Here is a 22,988-nt window from a genome sequence, read left to right as displayed (position 1 = left end):
TCTCCCACGACAAGTGGTATTCTCTTGACAGCCTTTTCACAGTCAAAACCGTTCCCCATTCAGTTACGCCACCCAAACTAAATTTCCACCTGGTTTCCCTATGCCACCTATTTTTGCTATAACTTTTGTGTCAAGTTACGGTCATGTCCAAGAACCTGCGTGTCTAAATCTGCACTTTGCACAGCCCGGTTATAACACAACATTTTGGGTCCATTATGGCCATGGGATATTCCTGACAGCTTTATTCCTTTATTCGTTCGAACCATAACTTTCACACTTGCTGTCTTAATAAAACTTGGCCCACCTAGTGCACGAATTTAGTGAACATCTTACTCGCCTCCAAATATCATCGACCCACCAACTTTACAGCTACGAGCGAAACAAATTTCCCATTGAGAGCAATTATGGTGGCGGCCATCTTGCTTTTCGGAAAATTGCCCAAATCTCTTTTTCGACCGAAACTAGAGAAATTATCCCTATTGACGATTCAAACTTAATATATAAGAAGCGGAGAACAGCTAAATGCCCTTATTAAATCTGCCCCAGCACTCATGCAACGTCATCCTCAACTTATCGGCTTAAAAAGCAAAAGTTGCGCTCGTGCGCGCTTCCGCCGCCACAGTTTTGCACGCGAAAAGGCGCCGCAGGCTGCTGAGCGCGCCTCGCTGTCGAACGCCAGCTCCTCCGCTAGCGGCGCTACGCGCGTTTTTCAAAGCGCCCCCTATAGTTCTCGCACGGAGTGTATATTGGAGGTGCTAACAAAAAATGCTGATGCCTAGGTTGTTGCAATTAGACCCCTTATTGGATACCCCACTTATACACCTAACAAAGAAAGAAAGAATTAGGAAGATCGGTCGTGTACAGGCCGAGATACGGCTTCCGCAAAATAGCAAACTGCGCAAAAAGTTCATTTCGAGAACACAGCAAAAAATGTTCACGGACATATTTTTACTGCTACCCGTGGCGAACTCCACTCGGATGCGGCATCCCCGCAGATCTTGCAACATAGCTTGAGTTTTACTGCAAGTCCTTACTCGCAATCGCATTTTATGAGTTCGACATCGCCGCAAAAGCTTTACACTTCGCGAGTTGAAGAAGCGAGTTCACGACGTCGAGGCTGACGACGATGAAACTCTCTGTACTCTCGGGAGCTTCTTGATCGGCGCCCGAGACGCCGGCCATCAGGACAGCTTTCCGCGTCGTAGCGGACGTCGACGAAACTTCTTTGAGTTTTTCCTCGGCTTTTTTTTCTTTCTCGTCAATCTTGGAAGCCCTGAGCATCACCGTGTCGAGCCGCACTCGCTCGCTTGAGGTCAGGATGTCGACGGCGCCGTTGATGCGACATCTTCGTGTTCGGGCTCCCGCACCTCGTCGTCGATGTTCAGGCTCGCGGGAAGTTGAACTGCGCCGTGAATTAGCTTCCTCGGGCCCTTTTTTCGTTTTTTTCCGAACTTGTGGGCTGTATGAAACTTTCTCCGTGGAGTTGTTGTGATCTGCATGGTCAGAGACGCGCACGAGAATCAAACAAGATGGTGGATCGGAAAGAACGAGCAGACGCTTCGTAACCCTAACGGCCAGTGAGAAAGTGCCATTTGCACACGTGATCCGAATCAGCCAATCGCGTGGCAAAATTTAGTTTTTTATTTGTGCTTTGTTCTCGGCGGCCAATCGCCGTCTAGCATCGTGAATGGCGGGAGAAGAAAGAGCGGGAGCGGAGCTTTCAGATGAGACCAAGGTGCCCCCCTTCTATTGCGTTGTTCTCGAGCTACCGGCGGTCAAATTGTACTTTTTTTTTTTTTTCCTTTTTTCGGAGGAAGCATCTCCGTTTAGATACTTCAAATCAATACCCCAAAATAAATAGGGCGTATTTTGCGATATTACTTTGAGAAAAGATGCGAAAATACCTGTAGATATTAAAAAACATAATTTCAAAAAGTGTTTTTTTTTGTCATTTTTTTGTTTCAAGGAGCCGTGTCTCCCCTTAATTATATGTGTGCAAGTTTTTGAGCACATGTAGCCTAGTTCAAGAAGTTTATATGTCTGCTAATATCTGATTGTTGACGTTCATGCTTTTGATGTTGAAAACTGAGACTCCCCCTACTGTAATGCCCTTTGCGCACTGTAGGTAATAAAAAAATGTGTGGCATGCTATGGCTGCAGCACGCCACTACTGCAGAAATGGCAATTTCCCTTCTGTATTAAGAGGCGTACTGGTGCAGCGAGTCAGCCAGGGCGTCCGAGGGAGGCGTGTGACAGTGCAGTGCCAGGATGCACTTTTTTGCCCTGTTGGGCTCGAACAGAGTGTACCCTGATATCACGAGAGGTAGCCCAGCCAAAAACCAAAGGCAAATCGGGTGAAAATAAGCAGTTGGCTAACTTCCAGGGTGCGATGAAAGAGGTGGAAAAATGCTAGTTTTAGATTTTGCGACCTGCAAAACTTGCGATCTGAGAGAGGGGCAATGAACCAAAGACAGCTGTCCTTCCCAGTCTGTCGCTTATCCCCCGCCGTGGGGGATAAGCGAACATTGTGGCACCATTTCTGCCCAGGTCAACATTGGCCCTGCAGTCACTACAAGGGGGCTATCTTTCGGTACTTTACAGCGAAGCTGTTTAGAGCTAGGCCTCTGTGGATTTTTAGTGTGCATGACCAAAAACTCTACGCTCATACTGCCGCTTGCACACGCCTTCCCCATATGAAAGATTCCAAGTAAATAAGGAAGATAAAGCATTAAACGAACTCGCGTTCAAGATGCCGTTTGTTTTAGGCTTTTGCTTTAGAACACTTATACTGCTGCAGTCGCCGGCACGAACGGCGTATGGAACATTATTCCCTGCATTTTCCTTGATGCTCGGGTAATTTAGTAATAGATCTATTCGGTAGTTTAGTCATCAATACGCACCATCTTCAAACTCAGTAGACTCAGGTAGATAATAAAGGTTTCTCAAGATTTGCCGCTCTGGGAGCCGTGTCGCCCACGTCTACGCTCGCACCGCCCGTTTGTTCCAAGCGCTTGCGTGCCTAGTTCCCTTCCGCTCTCCTGGGGTGGCGGTCCCATAGCACGCGTCCAGTTTCCTCGGGGTCCTCGGGGCGGGTCTGCGTCGTGTGCTAAACGGCTTCGCTGGTCATCCCCCTTCTCAGAGTGGGATGGCTCACGATCTTTTAAAAAGAAAAGCAAATGGGGTCAAAAATAGCGGGTGGGTTATCTTTCAGAAGGGTCTCTTCGGATGCATACGTTTGGGTCGGCATATCCTGTTTGCTCAAATTTAGTAGACTGTATGTCCACTCCCCAATGCGGCTTGCCGAAGGTTGGCTGTTGGAATTTATACGAGTGCACCCCTCTCGTAAGACGTGACATGACATTAGTCATGTTTGAACCCAGAAAAGCGGCATACTCTGAGATTACCATCATGCCCAGAATGCCAGCACATCTGTTTGCTTTGATTCCAAATGTTATCTCTGCATTTTGTTAATTTCTCACTAACGCACCAGTCGAGCAAAGCCCAGCTGCTTCTTTCTCTCGCTTTGCTTCATTTTTTTTTATTTTACCAAAGAATGAAAAGATGTTTTATTTGCAATTCTTTCTTTGGATCTATTCCTCCTTTAAAATATGAACATGGGGGTGTGCCATAAAAGTACACCCGTCTGATAGATCTGTGAGTGATTGTCAAGAAACACTTTTTGGCAGTTTGTCTGTAAAAAGGTCGATTATAGTTGGCCTCACTTCACTATGAATACCTGAGTATACCAAATACACGCCCCTATGAGTCGGGGTGTGTTTAGTGGATTCACGAAACAACCGTTGTGCATCTCGACCCGACGTACGAGGCAGTTGATGCTGGGCCTCCCATTTCCACAGGTGGAGTCTGAGCTGATCGACAAACTGGACATCCTCGTGAGTGAGAGCAGTGGAGACGACGAGTACCGACAGCTCTTCCACACCATGTAAGTCGCAGACACGGTTCAGCGCTGGCCTGCCAAAGGAAATAGACCCACGCAACTTGCTGAGGACCACTCTCCCGCTTCTGGCTTGCCTAACGAATGACAATCCGCAAAGTAGACAAAGAGCCGAGTGGCCACATCCGACGACGAGGTATGCGTATGAACGTTGGAATTGTTTTACAAATAAAAAGCCCGGAGTGGTCCAGTTAACCATGAAGGATGTGCAGCTTTGTTTCTGAAAGATTAATGCTCCTATAAAAAAAGTGTAGATAGGGATTAGATGCAGCAAAAGATGTTGCAGTAACAACACTCGGATGTAGCTTATGGTCACTCGATTGAATGTTTTCCCAGCAATTAATGCACACTCAACCTTTTTTTTCTTTTGGGAGTCCAGTCGCCTTGCATAGTACAGATAAAACTTGTTATAACAAAATGGTATATAACAAACTAATGGATGTAACGAAGCAATCATAATTCCCCTTGCTTGCTAATAGTGGGAAATGGACATTGGCTATAACAAACTAATGGTTATAACGAAATAATTACGACCGCTCCTTGAACTTTGTTATAACGAGGCTTTACTGTATCCCCGTGTTGTTAAAAAATGTGAGAAAAAATGCAGTTGTCTGGCCTTCCACACCAGACATTGGTAATGGCAGGTTCTGCAGATACCTCAAGCGCGACTCTTACATTTTAACTGCCTCGAGATTGATGCGTTTCGCTTACGAAAATGGAATCTCGAAAGATTATTTCGTTTAATTGTGAACGAGTGGCCGCTTGAGCCAAGTTTATGTGACTTTATGTGCTTTGTTTGATTTTAGGGCGGGCCCTCGGAGTGTAGTGTTTTTGCAGTTATTTTTGTAAATATTTCTTCTAGAACAGTGACTGAGTTGTGTAGCCTTTACGCCCATGTGCTAACCCCACTAACTGCTTTGCCCCCTTGTTCCCTGCGCTTCCTCCAGGGAACACTTGCAACATGTGTAAGTCTCTGCACTGTCATTTGCATGCAGCTGTCTTTGCTGTGCCATTGATGGAAATTACGATCCATGTTTTCTTTTACCTTCGGTAAAGTCACAGAATTAGGCAATTCAATCTCGTGTCATGTTCAGTGTAATGGAGCATCCAATTTTATTTCTTTTTATTGGGAGACACTCTGCAATTAAAAGAAACCTGCGTCCACTTCATCACTGCGACGCTAATCCTTATGATCGAGAGAGAGACCCATGAGACGAAAGAAGTCCAAATATCTGGGGAAGGAACAGCGGCAAAAAACTTGGACAAGGATGAAGAAAACACGCACGACAGGACATTCACATCAAACCAACTAGCCCAATACGTCACATTATTGATGTCCATATAATGTTTGGACCCAGGAAAATTTTAGCATGTTCTAAAGGGGTGGTGCAACGATTTTCTGACTGGCCAATTATTTCAGGAATTGGTCTATATCGCCCTTAAAATAAAAAACAGAAAAATTAATTTTTTCACACACTAATGTCCAAAAAAAAAAAAAAATTGGGCAGAGATATTTAAGACTGCTTATGTGTAGGAATGCGAAAGCATCGCTAGGTGCAGCGCATTCCTACGAGCAGCGCGCTGCTCCTGCGTCTTTCCCTCCCGCTGCGCCGCCAGCAGTTCGGCTTAGCAACAATGAGGCCATTGCTATGGAGCCACATGCGCTGGGGTGGTGGCATCATGCTCCCCCACTGTGCAGCTGCGACGAACCGTCTCCACGGCTTCTGGGACAATGCGTTGCTTTTTTTTTTCTGTTTTAACTCGGAGGCGCTTCGACCTTCAGCGGCTCCTCCGGCTACCGTGATGAAGCATGTGATATGACGCGTCGCAGCCAATGGGAAACCGGGTGCCGTTTCACTGCTACAGTCGATTACAGACAGTGCCAGCTTCGCTTCATAAAACGATTAATGTTCACAAAAAAAAAAGGATGCCACAGTTGTTGCTGCTGCTACACTAATTCTTGCTGAAATGCGTTGCATTTAGCGCAAGTGAAGGAAGTGAATTGCAATCTCGCAACAGTCGGCATACTGTTGTCTTCAAAGAGCCAGTCTGTTTTCCTGGGCATTTACACTTTTGAATGCGACCCTCAACTTTCCTCGATCGTCGCCTACAGTTGGCATACTGCTTAATCTGCTTTCGCATAATGTAGATCTTAAACGGAAGCATGACGAGCAGGAAGGTTTTTGGACCCTTGGACATTGCGTGCGCCTTTTAGATATGTGGTAGTTGCATTCGTTTTATAATCCGAGCGCAGTTTTAAAGTGGTCATGAGCGAGCAGGCAACGCTATAACCGGGATTATCAAGCCCGTGCGCGTGTGCTTCCGAGTGATTAGGGACAGGCACGACAGCGTATATGCGGCGAGCCGCGCCTTGTGTTGTGTCCGTCGCTTCCCCTGCAAGAGCAAGTGGATGTAACGAGTAAACGGACCGAGCCGAAGAGCACGGCCAGAACCACGCCGCGGCCTCACAAAACTAGTCCCGTCCGGCCCAAACCACAACCAACCCAACCAAAGACGGCTGCGTGCACCGGGCCAATAAATGCTAACGCATCTAAGGAAGGAAACAGTCAGAATGTCAAGTACGCCTCAACTCGCACCGTTTTCCAAGTAAAATGCTCAGTGTTGTCACGCCGGGAGCACCACATTTGGGTCTACCTTACAGGGCTCCCAGCCCCCCGTCTGCGATTGGAAACTCTTCAAGGTCTGTTTCGGCTGCAATAGAGCACCGCTCACACTCAGCATCATTGAAGGTCGCAGAGAGCAGTCGAGACAGATGGCACTTGGCCACGGGAGAGATGGAGAGGGTAGCAACAGAGAGCAAATGCATTAAGACTGCGAGTTGGGCTGGTTGGTTCTCATTCATAATGAGGATATACTAGGGCAGGAAGGTGAGTGGCACACAGCACAGGGCTCTGTCCTGTGTGCCAGTCATCTTCTTGTCCTCGTTTTGGCATATGTCCCCATTATGGAGGCAAGGTAATGGTTTTTGTAGACATCTGGTAGATGGCGCATTGAAAATTTGCCGGCCCGTAGCAGGGAGGAACAACACACATATAACAAAACGCTACAGTTCATACCTCTAATAAAAACTTTGAGCAATTCCGTATTTACGAATTTGGATACAAGATGTGCCCAAAGTACCAATGAAAAAAAAAAAGGGGACAGTGTGGTCTCGATGGCTGTCACATGCAATTGCAGAGTGGGAAAAATTTAGTTTTTTTTTTTTTTTTGCAATTATGCGACAGATTTGCAGTATTTCCGGCCTAGGTGCCTTTTTTCTCTCACTTGTGCCGAGATAAACAATGTAAAAGATATGAGCCGCACATTCTTTTAACATTTAAATTGTTATAATGCCCCTGTAAGGTCAGTGTCTCATCACAGGGCACATTGTTTTGGTTTAGGTCTGCCTTATGTAGTTGAGCAAAGTGTTCACACGGACCATTGATGTAGCAGAGCGCAAGACCGGCATCTAGAAAAATTAAGCTTTCTCACCTGCACGCTTTGAGCATGTGACACTTGAGCACCAATCTTTTGCATCACTTCGTCCAAGAGTTGTGCATGTTAGAAAAAAATGTACCCTAGTCACGTCTCACCAATTTTTGGCAACATGCTAGTAGTGTTTTTGTCTATAGTGTGTGCATTCACTATTCGATGTTGTGTAAACTTTCTTCCAATTTTTTTTTTAATCTTCCATTGATTGAAGGGCCACTGCACTCCCCCAAACTTTAATACAGCTGCCGACCGATTTTTCAAACTTCGCGGGGACCAAAAAAACATTTGAGTAATGTAGGAATCCGAAAAATCAGCAGTTTGAAAACTTGTTTTTATTACGTCTCTGCAGGCTTAAAAAAATTGCCAAAAGTACCTTGCTTTGTGTTACGTCTCCGCTTACGTTCTATTAGCTTGAAAACTGCTGCCTTCTTTTCTAGCGTTATGGTCAAGTACTTTTTGTGGTTCTTAGTGATGTATTGGGGGCGGCGGAAGAACGGCTGAGGCCGTAATGTCCGAACCAGCCAAGTCCGAAAATATGATTTACCAAGATCAGATGAAAGCACGGATCAGAGGCGCAAGTCCACGACTGCAGAATGCCGATTGAATGATGCAAAATGGTAACAATGATGATGATAATGACGTGCAGCTAGAGAAAACAAAAGCCGTAGCATAGCATCACCTAGCAATAATAGTACTGCCAAACCAAGCCAATTCATGTACAGCCAACAGAATCTAAAATGCTGGCTTCTCAGTAGTGTTTCCTGCTGATCGCTTGCGACCATTTTGTCCGAAAAAATTGAACTTTAGGATTTCAGGCTGTCCGAAACGTCTGTTGTGAATCTGTGCTATTTCTATCGGGTAGGTCACGATTCCTTCTTTTGATCCGAAATATCGAACAAGTTTGAATTATCGGCGTCCAAAAAATCGGTCGACGACTGTATATGAAAGACCCTCTTAAAAATCTAGAAAACTCTTATCTGATATACATTTAGCCATTTCTGAATAGTGGATTTCAAATTTGAAGCAAGTTAGAAGTGAATAGTGGTTTTTGGAATAGCTTTGAATCAAATATTGAATAGTTTCTCCAAGCCTTCCACTACTGTTGCACCATGCTTTAAGGAAAACCCAGCTGAACTCATAAAGGTTGTTTCCGTACCTCCGCTTGTCCATTTATAAGCTAGGGTAACTTTAATTCATCTATAATGATGGACTGTGGCCTCAGAAAGGCAGATGTATATATTGGTATGGCAAGTAAAGAACAGATAAGACACAAGATTAAACTCGTAGAAATGCCCAGCTATACCCAATTGAGGGGATTTAAAAAATCTTGGTGTATGCAAATCTCCTTTTTTCAGTTGCAAACTAAAAAGAAGACAATAATTAATTATGAATGCAATTGTCGAGGCATTTGTGCCTGACATATTACTCTTACATAAAAGGCACAGTTTAATTTTGAAAATTTTACCGCAGTGTAGATATGAACAAAACTCTCCAGTTCTTTCTAATTACACCAGGTGTATGGGTGCATCATCCTGCTTTGACAGTGTGTTTTCTCCTAAGCACACGACTGCAATATGTGCTCTTTCGCAAGTGTCAACAGCGGCAGTCTAGCGCCCTTAAGTGCGCTTTTCACTGAGCACCGTTGCACTGTGGAAAAGCAACATTGGTGGAAGCAAGCTCTGCGGATGTGGCTTTTCCACAGCACATCGGTGCTGAGTAAGAAGTGCTTTCAACGGGCCTAACTTGGCGTGATCCACTTCTGGAAAAATTGGAATATTGCAGTTCATCTCAAAGCGAATATTGAATAACATATTATTCGAAAGTACTACTATTTGAAAAGTCGAACATTCGCACAATCCTAGATATATTACTTTGAGGGGCTTACTGAGGGTTTATTCCAAAGAGCAGGTCGAAGAGGCATGACCAGCTGCCAGGTCTCCAGCTCTCTGAAGAACTAAATTCACGAGCTCCCGCTTCCGAGCTCGTGCTCTGCTGACAAAGACGACGACCGTCTTTTGCAATCGCCACAATTACTCTACCTTATCTTTAAAAACTCAAGCATGTAAACACCGATATGAGCTTGGCTGAAATGAGACAGAGGGGAAAAAGGGCCACTAGATTTGGGACAATTGGGAATAAGTAGTGGCCCACCAGCACTTGTTTTCTTGTTTTTTTTTTGTTCGAGCCATGCAGATTTTAAATTGTAATTGAAATTGGGTTTGTTTAGTGATATGGTCATCAAAACCTGTTTGATGCCTGCACTCGATACTGAGTCAGTGAGCTGGTCTGAAATAGACTCGGTCAATCATTGAGTGAGTCGCAGAAGGAGAGTTTCTACGCTCGGGTAGCTCCTTTGTGCCTGCACTGGGCCAGTTTCTCTTGGCTGTATGGGGCTAGTTGGCGGGGCCCATTGTGCAGGCGCCCAAGTTATTCTTAAAGGGCTATCCTTGAATACTTATAGACGAGGGTGCAGCTGCCTGCAGTGTCGATGGCTGGTGTAGAAGAAGTGGGTGGGATAACCCAGGATTTGCTCTCTCCCCAGACTTCTAGAAAAGGTCCGCTGCAACGAGCCCGTCTGGAAGGAGAACGGGGTGAGCTTCATCAGCTCCATCACGCGGCTTCTGGAGAGACTGCTGGACTACAGGTAGCGTTACCCAATCGGATTTCCCCACAGCATTCCTTTTACCATTGCACCCGTCCGTTTTGTGTTGGAGAGCAGTTTGCAAATAGGTTTGTTCCTTGTCTATCTCAAGGGCATTCGGAGAATGCATTAAATGTATTGAAAACAGAGCTCGTTGGTTCATATTCTTGGGTGGCGGGGGCACACAGTGTGCGTGGGCTCCCTTCCCCTGTCACCTGCACGCCTGGTCTGAACTCTCTCGAGTGCAATTAAAAACTATTGAACATAAAAATAGACAACTCAGTGATGTGATTGCTGCGCCAATTGCGCCAAACCGCGCCAAGGGGCTAACCGTGCTACATCCTGCCACATTTTGCCAAAGTATGGGTAATCTGCGCCAAGACCGCACCAAAGGACCAATATCTTTCAAAACCGAAACTAAGAATGTAATTGAGCATGCGTCTGCTAGGTGGCACAGGCGGCTGCCCGGCACAAAGTGAACTGCATCCACCCGGTCTTGCATGGTTTTTGCCGCCATCTCGCGTTTCGTGCTCTCGTCGTCTCGGGAATCTCGTCTCGCGTCTTTTTTAAACTTTTTTCGACGATAGACGCAGGCGTGTGCGGACGCTCCGACGCTAGTGTGCCGGGTGCCAGCCATGCCATCATGTTGTGAAACAAAACCAGGTTTTTGCGGGACGAGAGTTGTTTTGTAAGCTGAAACGCTGGTCGTGGGACGTAGGGTGTTGCAGTCCCCACGTCGCTGCAGATGTGGTGCTTTCTAAACTTGTTCATCGACATTCCTGTTCCTGTTTAAATCATACTCTACTACAAAAAATCCCTCTTTAAAGGGATACTACAACGAAATTTCGGCGCTTATCTCTGGGTCTATTCGTGCTCAAGGGAGCACTATCACATCACACACATCAATTTCTTGCTGAAAATGGCACGAAAAGGAATTTTAAAACGAATTAAACGATTAGCAAAGAGCACCTGGTGGTTGTCGCTAACGCCTCGTTTGTAATACCCGTCTAGGAACCTTGACAGCTAGTGATGGTGGGTGTCTCACCTCCGGCCACGACGAGAGAAGAGGGGCAGAGGGAACTCCCCTCTTCCCGAGATTGCCTCTTGTGTGTCGCAGAAGCCGCTATTCGCGTCTCCAGCTCGACGCTCGCCCTCCCGCGGCGGAAATGGGAAGCACTCTAGTGAGGGTCCCCCGATTCTCCTGCTCAGCGGGCATGGCGGAACTGCTCGCGATCATGGCTCGCGAAATGTCGTTTCCGAATGCAAGCAACACTCTTCACAGTCCCAACGTATAGTGCTGCAGCCGGCATGGGATTGTACCTTACTGGAGAGTTTTAGTATTGCGCATAGAAGCAAACGCAAGCGGTGTGCGTTTGCGTTCGAGTTGCGTGCCCCACGTTTTGCGTGCGCCTCATCACCATGCGCCATCCAAGACCGCAATTTCGGGCTCCGCGCACGCGCAGTGTGGAACACGCAAAGCTAACGCAAACACACAGGGCTTGAGTTCGCTCGTATACGCAATATTAAAACTCACTACTGTTTCACCGGCTTCCAACGCCAACGAAACGTGCTGCAGTGAGCAGACGTGCAAGCAGGTAGGCGTTCCTTCGAACTGGAAAGGCTGAGATTGGCAAAAAGACGGCGAGCAAATACAAAAGTAAATAAATGTTATGAAAAAACTAGTAATTAAAAAAAAACTTTTTTTTTTTTTTTTTTACTTTTGGGCATTTGGTTTGGAAGTATATTGGCGGCGACTTTGGACGTTTCGCCGATTGTCAAAAGTCACGACTTTGATAGCACAATATACTTTACCCACAATTAATGCAATTTTACATAGATTTCTCATATTAGCAAGAATGTTTTAATTTATTTTAGACTATTTTTATTTTATTGGTAATTAAAATGCAGCAATTAGAACCAGTGATGATAAGTAGCACAGTTTTCATTGTCATGTTTCTTCGCGCATTTAAAATTAGATCATAAGCAACAAATTATATTAGAGCTTGAAGAATTACTTATTCAAATATGTGAATTCTAATATTATTAATATTAATAGAAACCGCGGCAATGTATGCCTCCAATTAACGCCAAGATCAAGAGAATACGCTATTTAACCATAATAGTCTTTCGAGAAAGGTATAATTCTGTTTTTCTTTTTAGCATATGAAAAACTCTGACATAGTTATCAAGATAGACAAACAGTCAAACACTGGATGTAATATAAAGTCCTACGCGTCACGCGGTGCTATAAAACACACACACACTTCAGCTGTCTGACTAGGATTCCGTCTGAATTTTTTTCTAGTGAGAACAGCGTTTATTAATTTATTCGTTTGGTGGACATATTGTAAAAATTATAATTATTCTAGTTCGTGTGCTTGGATAATTGTCATTATTTTCCATGACAATTATCTGAGCGAGAAAAAAGCAGCGAGCACGCACATATATCAGCACTGATTTTTTCAACGACTACAAATATCAGCCTGAATCGAACAGTATGTCACAAAATAAACTTTCCGCAAGCAACTTTTCCAACTAAATAATTACCATGTGAGACACATCTTGAGTCATGAAAGAATCCGAAATTACGACCTATATCGAGAAATTAAATCCAAAATAGAGGTAAGTTTCGGTTTCGCTCCAGAATTAAAACGCGCATCCTTCCGTAAATAATACGCTAAACGCCGCTCTTGTTTTCAGGTTAAAGAGGTGACCTGCGGTCATAAAACATTAGCTTCCTCGTATTACCAGAAATAATTTATGTCGCTCAGTGAAGCCAGCACACTAGACAGGCTCAACAGTGGCACGCATCTCTGACCCTCACTAAACCCGCCATCTTGGAAAATGAGTGGCGCCACCTATAGTTAGTTGGAGTCGCGAATTGTCCCCCTACAAGATTACAGAAGATTAACCAGTCACTCGAAATTTGTACGAAACCAGCCGCTTCGGTGGCTGGAACCGTTAGGACATCTTATCGACGTCAGCCTCACCGAAGCTTTGCTCGTTCCGAGACGAACTACGTCTTGATTACATTGGGTGTCACATGCTCTCCGCTGGCTGTTCTCCGAGCGCTTATCAGAGTGGGCCGTTTGTATAGAAAAATACAGCCACCAGACTCAAAATACAAACGTGCAATTATCATTTACGGATATTGTGGATCATATTCAACCTATTTCTGAACACGATTGGTGTTTTTCAAATTTCGTTGAAGTGTCCCTTTAATTCAAACACTGCTTATCAAAATAATAATTACCTAGGTTTCTCTCGGTGGGGCTTTCCTTCGAGAGGAACCCCGGTACGGGAAAAATCTGCCGCGAAAGGAAGTTGGTGAAGGGAAGTGAGCTAAAGGAATAAAGGCAATGTCTGCTTGCTGAACCCGCCCAGCGCGCTTGTTTGTCTCGAGTTCAGTCGTTCTACAAAGCGGTCTAAGAAATGTTGGACCCTGGCTCGCAGTGTCTTGCATCGATGCGCTCAGGTTCTTTTCTCCTGTGTGTTTAGCTTGTACCTCACCTGCCGGTCTGGCAACCACGCGCCGCTGGAGTGTTATCTTGTCGTATGCTGGACAGATACATTTTGCATACTGTTTTGGGAACCAGTTGGCGACGGAGCGGAGTGGCATTGTTCCGATTTCGATGGAACAGCCGTTGTCTCCACTTGCGCAACGAAGCACGTACCACTGCAAGCCTGCTGATGTTGCCCTCACGTGCATGGGAACATGAGTGCACGACAGAGGCACCAGCCGGGACTCTTGCAATTCATTGTTTTACGTTTGCTTACTTTGGACGAAAATCTGGCACGTTGGGAAGCAGTAAAACCGTGGCAAGCGTTCTTTTCGGAATCGCTTGGCAACGCCTACAACACTGTACACTTGTGGGATGTCTCAGCGGTAAAAACACAAAAAGCAATTTCCGTCACAACACAGCACAAAAGTGCCCTTCGTTTGTCCAGCACTGAAAACAAAATTTTTTTTTTTCTAAGAATTTTTGCTTGAAAAGCCACTTTTGCTGCTCCAGAGCACTGTTTTGGCTGCTCCAAGAGGTGCTCCAAAATGGGCCAATCAGATCACTGACAACTGCTAGGCTATATTGAGGCCTTCTTCCTTCACTACTATCAGTATTGGCAACCTGGATTGAAGCCCTCTCCTTTGTTATTTACAAACATCACCCTAAATTTGCAATTTTTGAGAAAAAGAAAAGGCTTTAATTTTTATCTATTGTGGTTCAACAATGAAAGGTGCACATTCCCACAAATTTTCATTGCAATATTTGAAATATTTGCGGAGAAACGAAACATTTTAGGTAAGCCCACGATGCAAAATCATATGTTTTCGAAATGTGAAACTTGTATGTTTTCTAGTTTCTAACAGCTGTAGCTCCGTACCAATACACCCTAGAATGATGATCATACTTTCGTTGGAAAGAGCATTTCTTTGCAGTCGCAGTACATTAAACATGTTTGTTTGAGAATTCAACGCTATTTGGACAAGAACAGCGTACAAGTCCAGCTTTCTTGGGGAAGAGGCTACAAACATGGCGAAGAATTGAAGAGCCCACCCTGATTGAACAGAAAATTAACTAAAACCAACATTCGTTTATAGAAAGTCACGTGGATTTGTTAGCTCTGTATTTCGACGGTGTTTGCCCTGCCCATGATTGCTGACACTGGTATTGCAAGCATAACCAATTCCTCTCTCATTTCATAATCAATCTGCACATGTTGACCACAAAATGCCACTGGAAGGAAGCTCGTTCAGCAAGGCCATGCAGGAGGTTGGGTGTAACCAGAAGACACCAGCTATGGTGCCTTTTAGTGGCCACCAGTAAAATGAAATGTGGTGTGGAAACTTCAAATAGGTTCTTCTCAGTTTCACTTTTTTGCAGCAACTTTCGTTTTAGGAAATCTATCATTTCAGTGAATTACGGAATGTACTCTTAGCTGTGGATGCTTCTGGACTGAAATTTACTGAGGAATGTGGCTAGATATTTGTTTATTTAAATGAACTTCTCATTGCCAAAAAGTAGTGTTTTGATGAGAAGAAAATGCCCCATTATGTGGAATGCTTTTCAAATAGTAATTTTGCCTATAAAAAGGACAGATTTCAGGGTTAAAAATAGATTGTCGCTACCCCCTATGTTTTAGTTACGGCTGAGTCTTAGAGATGCTCATTATTTTACGGCAGTCTTATACAATCGATTTTCTTGCCAAGTGAGGTGACTTACATCAATAGCTGTATACCTCCCTCTGTAGCTTGTCGAAAAATTGTCTTACAGAAATGTCATACGTGACTGGTTTAAGTTCAAGTCAAAGCCTTCTTCCTCTACTTCTGTCCTTATTTACTTACAAATGCGGAGCTGCTTCATGTCCTTCAGGACCCCCGCAGAAACAGTTTTTCTCACTGGTGCAGCACCAGAAAAGGGGGTACTGACGCATTCATCTTCTTTCTCATCACTCGCCAGTGCCTCGAGGATTTCACGCGCTAGTTTATCTTCATTTTTTCCCAGAACCTCGATGTTTTGCAAACTTGCACTGCATCGGTGTTCTCAACACCGGACTGGTGGATGCTTCCCTGCTGATGTGTTCCTTATGAAGCAGCATGTTCCTTTGTCCGGTCGTTAATGCAACGACCGGTTTGGCCTTTGTAGCATTTACCGCGCAATAATGGGATGTTGTATATGACTCCTTTTTCACACGACGCATACTTTGTCCTGTGAGCAATGCCACAAACTTGTTTGGAATCTCACTCCTGGTTTACCCAGCGACACATAGAATACCATATTTTCCGGTGTATAAGACACACTTTTTTTTACACAATTTTCGGTGGTGCATCTTATAGACAGGTGCGTCCCATATACTAATTTTTACTTAGAAACTTGGGAAAGGGTGCGTCTTGCACACTGGTGCTTCTTCTACACCGGGAAATAGGGTAAGTGCGGAGCAGACCAGATGGATGCCAGGCCGTCCGGCCATTCTCTTCAACCTGTGAGTGAGGCTGTGGATATAAGGCACTTTTGGTGTCCTTTTCTTTGTTTGGCTGATTTTGCTAGGGTTCCACTAGACTCTGATGTGACACTACCGTCGTTGTTAAGTAGTGGTCCCGGAAAACTGTCTAGGGTGATTCCTGCCCCATTCTAGAATGAGATGGCACCCTGCTCCTCTATGCTTGTTCAAAGAATGGGTACGAGGCTTGCGAGTGGAATTGAATAGAACGTGTCCTGAATGTCAATGGAGAAGCCAGAAATAGTTTCAAAGCCCTTTTCTCGAAGGAAGGCAATCACACTTCCTGAGTTAAGTATCTTAAAAGGATCTCGTATCTGAACCCTGAACAAATGCTTTGGCAAAAAGGTCGACGGATGTGCTTGCCACGTCCCTCTTTCCGAAACAACAGCATGAGTGCGTGACTAGCGTAGCTCTGTAGCTACGCTAGTTATGCGATACCGGACCAACACTTCCTTTGCTGAACGTCACGTCAGTATCGACACTGCAAAGTTTCAGCAGAAGCTAATGCCATGGTGATGCTGCACGTGCGTGATATTTCAACACTCGATTAGCTTTCATTGGCCACAGCAGCCTCAAAACCACGCGAGAAAACTGAAAAAAAAAAAAAGCGCCCATTGGAACGTAATGGTCGATGCCTGCTTGACAGTCCTCGCATTTGTTTTCTGCTTGCTCCGTCTGTTTCCGAAAAGCTGGAAAAAAAGAAAGAAGAAAACTCGCCTCGAGAACACTGTTGTCCCAGAATCTACCTGTTTTGTCACTTGACGAGCCTCCGAAGCCCCGACCACCATCGACTTGGTTGTGGTCAGTACGACAAAACAAAGCTGGATCAATGGGTCCTGCTCCGTAGGCCGTGACACCACTGGAAATCATGGTGTAAGGCACCAAAAACAACAGACACAAGAGAGAAATCAGACATACAGGCGCCTGTATGTCTGATTTCTTTGCTGTTTTTTGCACCTTACATCATGATTTCAAACATTCACCAACTACAAGTTATTCTATGTGACGGCACTTTTGTTGCGCTGCTTGAGTTTAATTTTGATGAGAATTACAACAAAAAGATGAAGTCCTGAGTAACCCTGGTTCGAAATAGCGAATTAAACGTGAATTGTGAACGGTATACCTCACCTCCATGCTAGGAGCAAAGCGCACAAGTGGTCACGTGATACTTGTTAGGTCACGGCAGGAAGCCGTCAGGTTTCGCCACTCCATGTTTTGGGGGTTAATGCGTACGCATGCCGAAACGGTTTTAACGCAATAGTGTCTCAGAAGATCTGGTGTCGGTGGCATGATGAGAAAAGCAGGTGTCGGTGGCGTGCCGCAAAAATCCTGATTCGTCGATAGGGTCATGGCGTTGCAGCCACATGATTTTGCGCAATAACTTTAAAAAAAAAAAAACCACAACACTCACGTGAATGAGATGTCATGCGTGGAATGAAAGTGATTCAAACACATGACATGTAATGCATATTGAAGGTCGTTGGTGTCTAAAATGAGTTCACTCTATGAAGTAATTCATTTGCCTTAAAGAAAAGTTTGAAGAAGTTTAGGTGGGATTCGAACCCACGATTCTTCGGTTGCGAGCCAGACACGCTGCTGCCTAGGCACGCAAGGCACGCTTGCACCGCTTGAGAACGAGCGGGAATTTATATTTTTCACTATTGCGTTCCACTCTTAAAGGCAAAGCTTAAGCGTCCTCCAAGTTCTTGTTTAGAAAAAGAAAAGTGGTAATCGAGCCCTAGATGTCTGGACTTTGCAGCGCAAGCTTTCGCCCCACATAATCCGAGCTACGATGCTCTAGCAGACTTGGCCACCGATGCCCGTTGTGATAAGTTAATTGTCAGTGTACAAAACCTTGTTTCTGATGTCGCTCGCACTATACCTTTTCCTAAAGCACCTCAAATGTCGTGCAGGTACGTGAATATGCGATTGCACAAATTCGGTTTCGCGTGATGGATTTTTCGCGCTCAACTACTCTAACGAAGTTACCTGTAGTACGAAACATTTTGCTAATGCTGCGAACTTCGGTATAAAGGCGTTTGACTGTGCCAACTTGTTTCTGAAAGCAGCCGTTTAGGGGACCTAAGCGAAGGGGGGACACATGGACCGGAAAATAGAGTAATTGCTACGTGCCATCCTCGCTTGCACTCTCTGCTCGTCAACGTTACTTTATTGACTCGGACGGTGTGCCTTCGAGCTAGTGGACTTGAGTGTTGCATGATACTGCCTCACTATTGTGAAGCTATCCTCATTGGAAAATTCCTTCGATTACGTGTACGTCGCCTTCACAATGTCAGTAGCTCATACTATATCTGCACCACTACCGCTTTGTCAGTTGATTTATCTACGCCGCATGCATATCTCTAATGCGCGAGACTCGCATCACGGGGGCGGGGCAATGTGGTAGCTGCAGGCACGAGACTCATGGCAGCCCTTTTTCCCAGGAACGTCGTGGAGGGGGCGGAGAACCGAGACAAGCGGATGAGCTGCACCGTCAACCTGCTCGTGAGTCTGGCCATGCCTTTTGCGTCGATCTGGAAATTCAGCCCAGCAATCGGCTGTTTACAATCCCGTTTTTTTGCTCAATTTCGCGCTGCAGTTGTGAAGCAAAATGCTTTGATGGGCTGGTTTACGAGTCTAGGGCATCAAGAAAAACTGTCACGCAAGCACGATAAGACGGCCAAGTCACCCGGCCTACATTTAGTGAGAAAACTTGCCCGAGGTGGTAGTTTAGCCCAATTCAGCCGGAAATGTTTCCTCTAAATTTAGGTCCAAGACACTGGGTTAGGTCGTGTGGCGCGGCATCCGTCCGTAAAGAGATTCTTGGATTGAGTATTGCAACCGTCGGTAGTGACAACACCGTCCTGGGCGTGGGTGACCCGCACTGATTATGGTTTAAACGGTGAAAATCAACTTGGACAAAGGGTTTTTTCCTGCGTTTCCTCGTGGGAACCACATAATGAGTAACCCAGGTCCTCCCTCCTGCAGAAGTTCTACCGCAGCGAGATCCAGCGCCAGGAGATGTATGTGCGCTACGTGTACAAGCTGTGCGACCTGCACCTGCCAGCCGAGAACTTCACGGAGGCGGCCTTCACGCTCAAGCTGCACGCCGACCTGCTGTCCTGGTCGGGGGACCCGCTGCCGGCGGACGAGAGGCACCGGGAACAGCCCCAGTGGCAGCGCAAGGAGGCCCTCTACCTGCGCATCCTCAAGTACTTCGACCAGGGAAAGGCACGCACCCTCCTCGGGCTGCACAGAGCCCCGGCCACAAAAGCATCCTCTTTCTAACATTCCTTAGCTAGGCGTGAAGTAAATGGGAATGCTGGATTAAAACGCCACCCTCGTTATCATCGTTATTGGGTGGGAGAGAAGGGGTGAGTTCTCGACGGTTAACGGGGAGGGATCAAAGGAAGGGTTCGCGCTTCGAGATAAGCAAAACAGATAAACGACGGTGTACAAGTGCTTCTCGGTCATTGCGCTCGTTGAATGTCAATTGTAGAAGCGTCCTTAACAAGGCCACAGAGTTGGAAGGAATTTTGCTCTGTCATGATCCTGATATCGCCGTTCTGACTGAGACTCGGTTCAATGCTACGATATATGACAGTGAATCGGTCCCTGCTGGCTACAGTGCACTCAGGAAAGACCGTGGTAGTAAGGGTGGTGGTGTGTGTATTCTTTTAACAACTTCCTGAATATAGTGAGCATGCCTGAAATACCTGACGCCGAGTGTATTTTTTGCAAAGCATACAATGGTAAATGTAAATACATTATTTGGGCATTTTATAGACCCCCTGCATCTTCTACGACTGTTCTCGATAACTTAGAAATGTATCTCGATACACATGTGAAGCCTGGCGATCGAGTTGTTTTGGTAGGAGATTTTAATTTGCCAAACGTTGACTGGTCAAAATTTTCACTGAAACATCAAAATAATAACTTAGGGGAAGCAATGTTAGACATGGCCTTTAAATTTGACTTACTGCAAGTCGTCGGGGATTTTGCGAGAATCCAAGGAAAGTCTGCATCTATACACCTTTCCAAAAAACGCTCCTAGGCCGCCGCCATGTTGCTGATGCTGATGCGGCCGGTGCGACTCTCGCGCCCTCTATCAGCTAGAAGTTTTCTGCCACTCTCTGGGACTGTGAAGACCCGCTCAGCGCGGTTCTTACATGCATTTTAGCTGTTTTGCATTTGACGTTTTCTCGCTGTCTTGAAAGTTTCCACTTCATTTTTTTATGCGTGCTGCCTACCCTTCTTGTGTTATCTTCCGTTGTGAGAAATAAGGCTGGTAAGTGCCTGTCATTCAAGCTTTTCTGCTCGACATTCACGGGAAACGAAGCAGGTGAAGGACGTCGAACGACCCTCGACGCGATTTTGCGAACATTGTTCTCCCCCCTCCCAGAGATAATCCGCGTAGAATCCTCAGTCATCTCCAAAAATAGTTGCCCGGGTTGGGGCGAGAAACGGGTCAGTCGCGTTTCTTTCTTTGCCTTGGTGCGGTTGTGAAAAAAAGGAAGCTCTCCCCGAAACGTGCCCCAAACGAAGTCATCTCGGATTCCGTCCGATCGTCAAGATGTGACTGTCGTCGACTGTGTCTGTGTTATTTGAGATCTTTCTCAAATAAATTCTTTTTGGATAACGCTGCATCGTGTGGTATGTACGATTTATTGTTCTAATGTTACCACTTCCTCAATTGTATGTCCGTGTCCTGTCCATCGGTAAACACGTTATTTGTGAGCGTGAAAAATGCATGCCTTTCGGCCGTCTTCTGTTGCAATTTATTTTTGACAGCAAAGCGCTTTGCCGCTTCACATCCGGCGAATTTCGCGGCGTCGTCAAAACTGATCGTAAGAAAAAAACAAATAACTAGAACTATACATTCTAGTTGCACTCGTTCTGTCGCGCGCGTACCCAACAAAAACAGTTTACAGTTTTTTTTGTTTTTTTTTTTAGTGTGACACAATGCTTTCTCAATGCCCTCGGAAAAATAAATGTACAATGAAACACAAAATATTGCGGGAAAAAACGAGAATTTAGCCGCCAGCAGCGTTTGAAACTGCGCCTACGCAGGCTGCGCCTATTGAAATCACAGTCCACTCGGTTAGGGTTAGGAGGGACGCCGGTGAGAGTCTAGCCTCAAACTCAGTGACTGGGCTCGAAAACGGATTGTGGTCCCTGGGGTCGAGTGTTTTTTGGAAAGGTGTATACTTGACCTTGTTTTTGTAAGTGGTACAATTTCGTCTAAATCTAGATGTGAAGTAATCCCTGGTATTTCTGATCACAAAACAGTATTATTAACCTTAGAAGATGTTTCTGGAAATAGAAAAACCAAGTCGAAATGTTATCCAAATTTTTCTCGTGCAGATGATGTCTCTATTATAGACACGCTTTCATTTAATTTAGACGATTTCGTAAACAGTACCGGTGATGTAAATGATCTTTGGAATTTGTTTAAAGTTATTGTAAGTGAATGTATTGACCATTTTGCGCCAGTAATTGTAAAAAAGCAGAATAAAAAGAACCCCTGGATTTCTAGAAAGGCCTTACAGAGACAATTGAAACAATTGAAAAAGAAAATGAAAACAAGCGCCAACTCGTGTGAACTGACTGAAAAATTTCTTGATCTTTCTTTGCAACTTAAAACCCAAGTTACAGTTGATAAAAGTCGGTATTTTGGCGAATCTTTGCCACACTTCATATCATATAGAAGTTTTGGCGAATAATATCTCCACTTTCCGGGGATTGTGATGTTTTCGAAATTGGTGGTAGCTTAATCCATGACGAAAAAATAATTTCAAACGCATTTAATAAACATTTTAAATCAGTGTTTACTCAAGACGACAATGTGTTACCAAATTTTGACGCTGAATATCCGCCTATGCCTGATATTGCAATTAGTGAATGTGGTACATTGAATATGCTTTTGAAATTGGATGTAAAAAAATCTCCTGGGCCTGGTGGTATCCCCAATGCATTTTTATCCAGGTATGCTGAATGGGTCTCAAAATATTGGTTTGTTCTGTTTTCACGATCGCTTTCCAAAGGTGAGGTTCCAGACGACTGGAGAACGGCCAGAGTCAAACCACTTCATAAGAACGGAAACAAGCACTGCATTCAAAATTACCGTCCAATTTCATTGACTTCAACTACCTGTAAACTTCTTGAACATATAATATGTAATCATTTATCAAAATTCCTAGACGAACGCAACATCTTGACTAAAAATCAGCATAGATTTCGAAAAGGTTTTTCAACGTGTCCTCAATTAATTGAGACTGTTTACGATTTCTCCTGGGCAATAAACAATAGAAAACAAATTGATGCTATTTTTATGGATTTTTGGAAGGCATTCGATAAGGTCTCGCACAAAACGTTACTATACAAACTGGAAAAAATATGGAAGAACACACAGTTAGTTAAATGGATTTCAGCGTACCTTTAAATCGTCGACAATTTGTAGTTTATGGGGAATATTGCTCTGAACGACTTTCTGTTGACTCTGGCATTCCCCAGGGCTCTGTGCTCGGACCTCTCCTTTTCTTGTTGTTTATTAATGATATACTATAGTCGGTTGCAAGCTAAGAAAAAACCGGAGATGCCTCTCAGAGGAAAATGTAATCCTACGCCGAGAAACGCCAGCCAATCGTTTTCATGACGTCACGATTCCGTGGACCAATCGCGATCCTTTTGAAAAAAAAAAATGCTCAACATGGCTGCTGGCCTTAGCAACGCGACGCTAGTTTCTCGTGACAATTGTTCTACTTTTTTGCACCGTGTTTTACGTGCCCGAGGTTACGCCACGAAATCTTAATGGTATCGCCTTACGTTTGCAGCAGTTTTTGCGCGACAACGTGAGAATCCAGCGACGCTATCGCCAACGAAAACTTCGAAGCGGGCGCGAGG

At 44.9% G+C, this 22,988-nt stretch overlaps 1 protein-coding gene and 1 long non-coding RNA gene across 3 annotated transcripts in view; one reads left to right on the top strand and one right to left on the bottom strand.

The window, feature by feature from the left end:
* Positions 1–22,988, top strand: part of LOC8037800 (dedicator of cytokinesis protein 3) — a 285,268-nt gene that overhangs the window by 173,953 nt on the left and 88,327 nt on the right. For both annotated transcript variants that reach the window (XM_040208926.2, XM_040208927.1), the window contains 4 exons: positions 3,858–3,943; positions 9,990–10,091; positions 18,530–18,590; positions 19,074–19,316. In XM_040208926.2, coding sequence (XP_040064860.1) covers positions 3,858–3,943; positions 9,990–10,091; positions 18,530–18,590; positions 19,074–19,316 — 492 coding nt within the window. The remainder of the gene's footprint in view (positions 1–3,857; positions 3,944–9,989; positions 10,092–18,529; positions 18,591–19,073; positions 19,317–22,988) is intronic.
* On the bottom strand, positions 721–22,589 carry LOC121836854. The gene is made up of 3 exons (XR_006078044.1): positions 22,522–22,589; positions 3,824–3,972; positions 721–1,493 (listed from the first exon to the last, which is right to left on the bottom strand). It is a non-coding gene; the product is annotated as an uncharacterized LOC121836854 (long non-coding RNA).

The sequence above is a fragment of the Ixodes scapularis genome, unplaced genomic scaffold, assembly GCF_016920785.2.
Source record: "Ixodes scapularis isolate PalLabHiFi unplaced genomic scaffold, ASM1692078v2 PGA_scaffold2__306_contigs__length_199485367, whole genome shotgun sequence".
NCBI lineage: Eukaryota > Metazoa > Arthropoda > Arachnida > Ixodida > Ixodidae > Ixodes > Ixodes scapularis.
Note: the sequence above shows the minus strand (reverse complement) of the source record. Positions and strands in the feature narration are given on the sequence as shown.